Consider the following 10,230-nt stretch of genomic DNA (forward strand, 5'->3'; position numbering starts at 1 on the left):
TTTTTTTTTTTTGCTGCTTGGGGCAGCAAAAAAGCTAGAGCCGGCCCTGATAGGTAGGAACAGCTAGGTGAATTATTATCCAGCATGAGGGACTGGATTGTGAAGAGTGATGATTTTGTATTGCATTTCATATTGCTGTAGGCGATGGAAATAGCAACCCAAAGAACAGAGGAAGAAAGGTCCAGTCAAGATAACGTGGATGAGGAGGTGAGGATTTTTTCCCTCTGCCAGGAGGGAATCTTTGCAGTATCCCTTTTGAAGACTTTTTGAAATGTTCTCTTTGATACCCTGATCCACAGAATGTTACATTTAATACATTGATACATCCTGAGATAAGTGGAGAGGCTTTCAGATAGTAAATGGTTCTTTATATGCTATCTAAACGCTTCTCATGATATCTTCTTTGCAATCTCTGATCAGCATCACCTGTGTCATTAGGATGTTTCCTAGATCAACATGCTTGGCTATAACTGGTCTTGAACTTAGCCATCACAAGGGACCCAGCTAGCAATGAAGGGGAAATCTTTGAGTTTCTGCAAATAATCTGCTAAAATGAGGATTCATAAAGTGTTAAGATGTGAACAGTTTTTGTCCTGCGGTTGTTCATATTGACTGAAAAACTATTCCAGCTCCCTCTCCCAGATTCTGATTTGGGTCTTCTAATTATGGTCATATTGTCTCTCTGCTTATTTCTGATGCAGCAGTAGACAACATAGGTCTGTTTTCTTTGCATCATTGAGGATGTGTGGTGCACTTGCAGTATTGTTTAGTATGGGAGCATAAGACAAAATCACTGTCTTGATTCGATTCTTTTAACTTGTCAGCAGCAAAGTGATGGATTACAATAAAACCTGAATTTAGTATATTGAGGGGCATTTTGTACCAGATAAGAACTTTTTTAAAACAGGTCACTCTTTGTCCCTTAGCTAACTGCTGGTGTGCTTATAAACCAAAGGCCCAGTCTGTGAGGTGCTGAGCACCCTCAGCTCCCACTGAAGACAATAGAACTTCAAGTATGTCCATCTGTGTTGTTGGCTTCAGTGGGGGCTCAGCACGTCAGAGGAGAGGGCCTCGTTACATACTCTCTATTGTTGCAAGCTCATCTTGTGTAAGGAGATCCACTACTGTAACTTGCATGAAGTTTTTGTTTATATATAATTTAAGTGTACCTGTACTGTGAGAGGAAGGGTGATATAGTAGTTAAGGCACTGACCTGGGACTCAGGACATCTGGGTTCAATTCCCTACTCTGCCACAAACTTCCTGTGTGACCTTTTAAATAAACCCCTTAACTTTCAAACAAATTAATGGTGAGGATGGGGCAATGTATGGAGGTGGTCATAAAGAGGTGGCCAATAGCAGTCATGCTATCAAGACCTTAATTATAAAATCTTAAGATGTTGTCATGGGTGAGCTCCATTCTGTAGGGCCCACCACAACAAAGAGACGATCTCCTGCTGGCCAAAGACAGTGAGGTAGGATCTCTAAATTTTGGGTGTTGTCTGATTGCAGACACCCATCAGGATGATTCCCAAGGAAGAGGCCTATAATCAGGACTATATGTAAATCAATGAAACTGCTTCTTGTTTCATTTCACTCTGTTAGGTGTTTAAGAAAGCTTACATCCCTCGAACCCTGACCGAAGTTAAAAACTACGAGAGGGATGTAGATGTCATGATGAAATTGAAGGAAGAGGACATGGCATTAAACGTGCAGCAGGATAATGTAAGTAGACTTCCCAAAACATTACAAACAACTTGAGTTGGCAGAGAGAGACAATCCAAGGCAGTACCATTAGCTGTGGATTGTCATGGAAGAACCACCAGCAGGGTTTGTTTGAAGTATTGCTGAATCCTGGTTCTATAGCAATATACTATAAAAAACTTCAAGAATGAATGCTTTCAAAAGACACACTAGCATGTCAGAGATCAGTTGCAAACAATCACATCCTCTTTCTGAGTGGATGTGCGGTAGCTGTCAAATCAACTTGACATTCAATTTCAGCTATGTATGGACTAAACTTCACATATTGTGGGAGGAAAGACCAAATTAATCTCTGGTGTAAATTCATTGATCTTAGTTATATCTTAGCCCAGGAATCTCACCTCTGACTTTTGTTTTTACAGAATTAAAATGCTGCCACATCCCTTTGAAATTAATTTTATATTATTTTTGGGCTTGACTAGAAGCATGAAGTGGAAATACATAAGATAGTACCTGGAGTCTAGTAATAGGAATCATTGAACTTATATTTTTCCATCATTCATTGTCCTGTTGAAACTTTAGATATTTTCTAGTTTCCCAGAGTAAAGCTAAAACTCTACTACAGGCAGGTGTTCATCCATCAACCTTACTTCAGTAGAGCTGTATAACAGAGCTTCTGTGCTACTTATATAGACATACCACTCACCATAGGGCCCTTGTTAGAGGCCTCTGTTACTCCATGAATAATGCAGATCTTGCTCAAGGTCTGAGAAGTCAATTTACTGATGTGTTACAAAATGTAGAGACTGAGTGCTTAAAAGCTGTGTTATGCACAGTTGCAGATTCTAGCTCAGAAAAACAAGGCTTTCCAAACAGATCCCTCCTTGAGTGACAAAAGAACATAATTAAGAACACCTGTATAGCTGAAGATTCTAATGAGTGAAAATTGGGGAGGTGATTTAAGTAAAGAAGTCAATCACAATATTCCCTTTGTGGGGTTTTTTTTTTTTTTTTTTTTTTTTTTTTTTTTAAGAAGTACCATCAGTGCATTGGAGCATATTGGCTGTACTACATGCATTGAAACGGTATTATTTGTCCTTTTTCTAGATGATCTTCCCATTCTGGATAGTGCCAAGAAAAAGCCAAATCACCAGATTGCTTGCAAAATATAGACAGCATAGTTTATAACGGCGGCATAGCTCTGTCCCCCACCCTTCTTCTGTTTTGTCATTTTAGACTGCAAACTCTGTAGGGTGGGGTTCTGTCTTTCTGTGTGTTTGTGCAGTGCCTAACACATTTGTACACTACTGCCATATGGATGATGATGATGATGATGATGATGCTAGTGAGCTGATAATAAGACAAACCCTTCTAAGGCTTTACAGGAAAGAGCTGTGCCTTCTCCCTCTCAGCTCTTCCGTGTACATTTTGTGAAGTTTCTCTGTACAGAAGATTCACAGGGAACAGACTCTGATCTCAAAAAATGGAGGTCAGGCCTAGGGAATCTCTAGTTTCTAAAACCTGATGTGCAAAATCTACCTCCTGTGCGCAGAGAGCTCTCTGGGCGGTACTGGAAAACAGCCACACCTGATACAGTCAGCCACCCGTTTTCTCTGGTTGGCAGGTTGAAAATGATAGTTTTGCAGCTAGATGTTTTTGTATAATTGATTTTCATTTATCCTCTTGTATAGATTCTCTACCAGACGGTGACAGGATTGAAGAAGGACTTGTCAGGTGTTCAGAAGGTAAGAAGGCCTGTTGTAAAGTTTTTCTTCTATAGTGAATTTCATTGTTATAAAGGTGCATGAGAAGTATTAAATAAGGCCTGGTCTTGCATTTGGTTCCATGCAGGCAGTCCCCGGATTTCAGAAGGGCTGACTGCAGGTTCTTCCAGCACAGAGGCAGTTGCAAGATCAGGGGCTAAGATCTCATCTTTACACCACTGTGTACCTGCATACCATGTGGTGCAGTATGTGGAATGACTTTGCATTACTCAGCCAGTGCTGGAGTAACTCAGGAACAAAAATACTCAAGGAGCCACCAGATAGATGGTCAGTATAGGAAGATACAACATATGGCCAGATCTACATTTAGGAAGGTGGGGGAAAGATTTCCCAGTGCAGAAAACTTACTTTATATAGAATGCTACATCATCACAAGTGTTGTTACGTTTTGTGTGACTTGTGCTGTAATTGTTGTACATAGAGCATTTATGCAGAATAGGGCATTGTACTAACTAATGGAAATGTTGCAGTGCAGTAATTTAAAAACACACTGGATAAAAATGCTGTACTAATCAGTCTGTAAGTGATTGCAGATATCCTGCTACTGCAGGAGCCAGGTTGGGTTTTTCCTTTTTTGGTTAGTTAAACAGCACTAGGCAGACCCTGTCTACAGTGCAAATATAACCATGTCAAGCGACCAGATTATAACACGTTTGTTCCCCAGTATGATTAAAGTACAGCTCTGTTTTGCATTGTAGATGCCTGACTGTTACTGCTAAAGCCCAGGTGGGTGACTGCTAAAACTGGCATTGGTATGATTCTTAAAAAAAAATAAAAAAACACCAAGGTCCTGTGTACACCACAGAACTGAATGGTACTTTAACTCTGTGTGGTGGGGAGGTAGCGGTGCAGCTGTTTTGTAACCAAGGACTGGTCCACACTAACCCCCCAGTTCGAACTAAGATACGCAACTTCAGCTACGTGAATAACGTAGCTGAAGTCGAAGTACATTAGTTCGAACTTAAAGGTACTTACCAAAGATCCACACGCGGCAGGCAGGCTCCCCCGTCGATTCCGCCTACTCCTCTCGCGGAGCAGGAGTACCGGTGTCGACGGCGAGCACTTCCGGGATCGATTTATCGCGTCTAGACAAGACGCGATAAATCGATCCCAGAAGATCAATTGCTTACTGCCAAACCCGGAGGTAAGTATAGACATACCCCAAGTCCCCAGACAAGCTGTATTTCCATTGTTTACTGTACCCTTTGTTTTTAACTTGGATTAATTTTGTTTCATTCTCTTTTTTTGTAGTTTTAATACTAGTGTCTAGAGGCACATTGTTCGTGGAGAAGTGGATAAACACAAATTAGCTGAAGGCTTCCTTTCTAGGATGCTCTACCACTTAAATGCTACATCTTTTTTGTTGTTGTTGTTCCACCGACTTTTGATTAGGGACAAAATCCTTCTGTGTTTCCTTTAGGTCCCCGCACTCCTTGAAAAAAAAGAAGACGACATAGAATCAGATTCAGAAGATGGGGGCAGTTCTGATAACTCTGACTCAGGCTGTAAAGAACAGGGAGAGCCACTGCATCCCAAAGATCAACCTACTGACGCTGGCATGGACAAAAAGGTCAGTTGGCCAGGAAGTCATACACTTTCCCTCTCTGCTCCAGGGAGCTACTCAAGTGACAAATATATTTATTTTTCTACATATCTACTGCTCAGTGAGAACAAAAAAGCTTTTAATTTATTCTTTTGAGTATTTTAATTAAGAGAAATGAGAGCAGAGATTGAATGTCCCCAATGAAGCGTTATTTGAAGTGCTCTCTTGGGTTTTGCTAATGTAGTTTCTATAGAGTAACATTTAACCTACACTTACCCACCCACCCCCAAACCCAGAATACATAAGCTTTGTGTGGGGAACTCCACCCGAGATGTGGGGAACAGAATCCGATGTGGACAGGGCACAGCACAATTCTACAGCGTGTTTTCTAGCTCTTGGGCTGGAAGAGGGGCCATGACCCCTGCCCACTTTATATAATTGTGGACCCAGTGGCCGTGGACCCGGCTTCATCCATAAGGGTTTATGTAGAGTTGGGTTTTGGAGCCCAGCTCTGCCTGAGCACTAGGTATAGAATCTTCCTGAGAGTCAGCTCTGTGGCTTCCTGAACCCTGCACAGTGGATCCACTCCAGTGGGTCAGAGACCTTAGCAAATTTCACTGAGTGTCCCTACCCTTTAGCAGCATTCCAGGCGCTGCACGAAGGGAAAACTCCATGCAGTTCAAAAGGATTAAAGTGTCATAAAAGATGAGATAATTAACATTGAGCCTAAAAATCTGAACTGCAGTGGCTGTGCCATGGTGAAATTCTTGGGGCTAGGATTTGTCTTTGTGCTGTAAAATGGAGAGTTCTTGGCCACTTCTGACCATCATTCCTTTTTCTCTTTTGTAGGATGGGATGTTAGTTAATCACATTGTATTGGTCAGATCCCAGTTTGAATTATATTCTGTTTAGCTAAATTGCAGCTGTGGTCTCAGTGAGATAAAGTAGCATTCACCCCTGGACTTAGTGCTGCATAGTGTTGTGGTATCAAATCCCCTCCCTTCAACTCTGATGATGATCAAGTTGCTGCCTTCTGAGCTCATTGCAGGCGATGGATTGGTCTCTCTTGGCAGTGCATGAAAGTGTTCATTGCAGTAGTCCAGCCTGGATATCGGAAAGCCATGCATCAGATTCCTATTACCATTTGTATTAATAGTGGAATTTACAAATTAAATACTATGAGTTCTCATCCCCTTCGTAATCTGCTATGTTCAGCAGTTGCTCCCACCATAACTTCCTGGCTTCAAACTCCTCTGAAATTTGGAAACTGGATTTTGTGGATCAGTCTCATCTCTAGAAATGTGGAGTTCATTTAATTTCCTAATACAGCATTTGAAAGCCTGGGCCAAAATTGCTTAACTTCCCCCCTCTACCTTTTCTAATAGTAACATATCACGTGTTAAGAACTTGCTCACAATTGCTCTGGATCGTTATTGTAAATGAAGTCTTGTTCACTTTTTATAGGAAAAGAAAAAGATGGTTAAAGAAGCCCAAAGAGAGAAGAGAAAAAACAAAATCCCAAAGCATGTGAAGAAGCGAAAAGAGAAGACAGCAAAAATGAAGAAAGGCAAATAACATGGCTTTGATCTTGGGGGCAGGGTTAGCTATTGTTGACTATTGGTCTCCATCAGTTATTTTCGCTACAAAATATTCTATTTATGTAAATATAGATTTCACCGTGATGGTGGATTGTTAACAATCTTGAGATTGGCTGGACGCAGCGTATACCATGGATTTTTTCGATGGAGAAGATTGACTTGTGTAAAAATGTGCAAAGCCTTTAGCCCTCAATGTGGGTGGCTGTTCTCCTGCTTCTCGGACTGCCAAGAAGAAGGAGCTTTTTATGATTCTAGCCCAACACAGAAAAAAGAGAAGCACATACTTGTTTCTCTCTTTAAAAAACAAAGGAAAACCCCAATAGCAGCATGGATGTCTAGTTATACTTTATCATGGGCATTAGTACCATGGTCAGTGTTTTCACATGGAGGGAAAATACAGATGCACAAATCCTTATCTAGGCGCACATATAAGCACCTGTGGCAAAACTGCCAACAGCTACAATGGAAGTAGGACTGAACCATAAGTGATTTTTTTTTTTTTTCAGAGGTGCTAAATTCCCTAAATTGACTACAGTTCCCACTGGAGTCAATGGGAGCTGTGAGTGATCAGCACCTCCGAAAATCAGGCCGCTTATTTAGGTGCCTAAATATGGGTTTAGGTGCCTGACTTTAGGTACCCAAGTTTTGAAAATGTTGGTGTAGCTATTTAAATGCTTCACCTTAAAACTCTTCCCCCATCTAAGATGCTTCTCATACTGTTGATGTCAATTGGCTGCAAGCTGCTGAGGTGATAATTGTTGTTAAGCTTCTAATAATTCTTCTGTGTTCTGTTCCATACCTGTTGTTTCTGGGTCTCAATGCTCATTGGGTGTTTCAGTGGTAAAATTTAACATGCAGATGTTTCCATTTTGAATGAGAACATCTGTACCGAGGTCGTCACATAAGACTGCAGCTTCAAATCAATATGGCTTTGGATCTGCTTATGCAAGCAGAACTTGGTTATATTTGTTGTCTGGAATATATTTCAAAATACAAGCATAATGTTTTGTGACTGGCATACTTCTAAAAATGGGTTTTATTCAGATTCTAGCAAACAGTATAAATCTAAAAAGCTTCAGTATGATGCTTATTTAATTATAAGCTGCTTTTGTTCTCCCCAATGGCTAAAGGAATAGCACAGATATAAGTGGTTGGTTGTAACAAGGGTGCTATGGAATGTTTTTAATCAGTACATAATGCTAACAATTCAAATGAACAAGCAGCCATATTTCATTTCACTATGTATGAATAAGATCATGATCATCACATTGGTTTGACATTTGATCAAGTCTTAAAACTGGTATTATTTTTTCATCCAGAGCTTGATCTGCAAGGTGCCGAGTGCCCTCTGCTCCTACTCCCATTAGAAAACGTAGGCCCTTGCTTCTCTGAGTCAAAGTGACACTAGTGATTTTGGGTACTTAACTTGAGAACACTGTAAAGGAGCCTGGTTTTTAGAAATTGTGGAGCACCCGTCCTCTGAAAATCAGACCCCTCTAAGGCACCTCACATGGGACACTCAAAATCACTAGTCACTTCTGAAAAGGTAGGTCAAAATGCATAGTAGTATGCAAGAGGATTAAACATGCAGAATATGAATATCCACAGTTACACTGGCTAGGGTAAAAATGAAGGGATGATTTACCCCCATGCTTCAGGACATAAGCCAACCACTGGATTTAAGAAACTTTCCCCTGTGGGCATGTTGTTGCATATTAGTTGTACATTAGTTGGTTTTTTAAATACCGTCCTCTACTTGCAGGCATCCAACACTCTCCACTGTTGGAGAGAAGCGGATATTGGATTTACATGGCCTGATGCACAATGGCAATTGCTCTGATACTGCAATTCTAAACAACATATTTGTATTCTTTGGTCAAGCCTTGCAAAATTCAGCTCATATATAAAGACAGTACTGGGCCAGATATTGGCATGCTGCTTCTCTCACACGTTAGATGTACGCTCTGTTTATGTAACTGTTGCGCAGAAGCTTTGGGAGGTGGAGATGTGCAGATGTGTTCTCCATGGTGAAGCCAGTAAATCCAGTTTTGCACATAAGGAGATGTCGACAGGGAGGTTTTTTGCTGCCCTGAAATATTTTGATGAAAGAATGCAAAACTAGCTCTGACAGGCCTCGGTTGTACTTGCATCAGTCACTCATTCAAGAGTTACACCTAAGATACTGCAAGATACAGTCTCTGAGAAGCAAAAGCCCGCACTTTCCAAAACCCCTTGGCCTACCCTGTAATTTTTCAGCCACAATCAACTGAATTCATTCACATGCATGTGCAAAGGGTAGACATGGACCTCTAACTATCTGATTTGTAGGTACATTGGAGGTAGAAATGAAGTTCAGTCATTGGCACCTGCAAAATTGATTGTGGATGTGAAATACGGTGCAGACTGCAGCTGACTTCCCCTTCCCTGCCCATTCCCGATCAGCAGAGCATGAACCTTACAGGGCAGCTGCCGAGAGGATTTAATAGTAACAGAAAAAAGGGAAGCATGCTGGGGAGTCCACATTCCTATCGTCCACCGCCACCCCTTGTCTCACTCCCCTCTGCTCAGAAATGGGAAGGAAGGAATGAAGAATCAGGCCCTTAGTTGCTTCGATGTAATAGTGATAGGGGGCTCATAAAGTACTTCGATTATTATTTTTTTTGTAATCGATTAAAAGAAAATGGATACCATGATAAATAGTTCAGTATATATTTTAAAAATAAAACAAAGGATCCATGTACTGTTAACTTCTTGGGGTGTTTTGCTTGGTTAAAATTAATAAATGTATAACATTTTTTCCTGAAAGCACACAACTCATATTTTAATATCCATAATCTTACCTTTCTAATGTGATGGATGTGCCTTCTCTCCCCGGCTGCGGCAGCCCCCGAGCTGGGGCTCTTCCCGCCACACAGCTGAGGCTGGGAAGGAGGGCCATCTCTCCCCGGCAGCCACAGCCCTGGAGCTGGGGAAAGTCGCCTCTTTCTCTGGCCGCCGCAGCCCTGCATGTCCCAAATTCTCCCCCACCCCCTCTTCTCACCCCACTGCCCCCTCCCACCTACCCCTTATTCCCCCCAAGGCCACCACCTCACTTTACATGTGCATCTTCTCCAGGGTCCAGGCACCTAATTAGTGGAGCCAGGCCTGCGCGGCTCCACTAATTAGGTGGATGGCACTTTATTTTCTCATGTGCAGCTGCCCTGGCGCACACCTTTGAGGGAACTATCCGCATATCACCTGAATGGAGCTCACGGACCTCTGGTGGTCCATGGACCACAGTTTGAGAACCTCTGTGTTAAAGCATCATTAGCTGAAAAGAAAGAGCTCTGGCCTAGTGTCTGTGTAATGTCCTGCTCCCCATTTTATTTACCTTTATTTGAGATCATTTTTACTTCCTCTGGTGCAAGTTCTTTTTCAGTACATGCTGGAAAGCAAGACAACTCTCTTGCGGGTTTTTTTTCTTAGTGGAGGGACTTCTTAATAAAAAGAACAGGAGTACTTGTGGCACCTTAGAGACTAACAAATTTATTAGAGCATAAGCTTTCGAAAGCTTATGCTCTAATAAATTTGTTAGTCTCTAAGGTGCCACAAGTACTCCTGTT

General features: G+C 41.6%; 1 protein-coding gene across 1 annotated transcript in view; it reads left to right on the forward strand.

Annotated features, from left to right (window-relative positions):
- The window catches only part of RIOK1 (RIO kinase 1), a 22,946-nt gene extending 14,141 nt beyond the window's left edge, over positions 1 to 8,805 (forward strand). The window contains exons 12-16 of the mRNA XM_029914319.1: positions 142 to 207; positions 1,605 to 1,724; positions 3,395 to 3,448; positions 4,908 to 5,057; positions 6,495 to 8,805. Coding sequence (XP_029770179.1) covers positions 142 to 207; positions 1,605 to 1,724; positions 3,395 to 3,448; positions 4,908 to 5,057; positions 6,495 to 6,605 — 501 coding nt within the window. The 3' untranslated portion in view covers positions 6,606 to 8,805. The remainder of the gene's footprint in view (positions 1 to 141; positions 208 to 1,604; positions 1,725 to 3,394; positions 3,449 to 4,907; positions 5,058 to 6,494) is intronic.
- The last annotated feature ends 1,425 nt before the right edge of the window (positions 8,806 to 10,230 follow it).

Source organism: Terrapene carolina, unplaced genomic scaffold (genome assembly GCF_002925995.2).
Source record: "Terrapene carolina triunguis isolate 2854851 unplaced genomic scaffold, T_m_triunguis-2.0 Scaffold58, whole genome shotgun sequence".
Taxonomy (NCBI): Eukaryota; Metazoa; Chordata; order Testudines; family Emydidae; genus Terrapene; species Terrapene triunguis.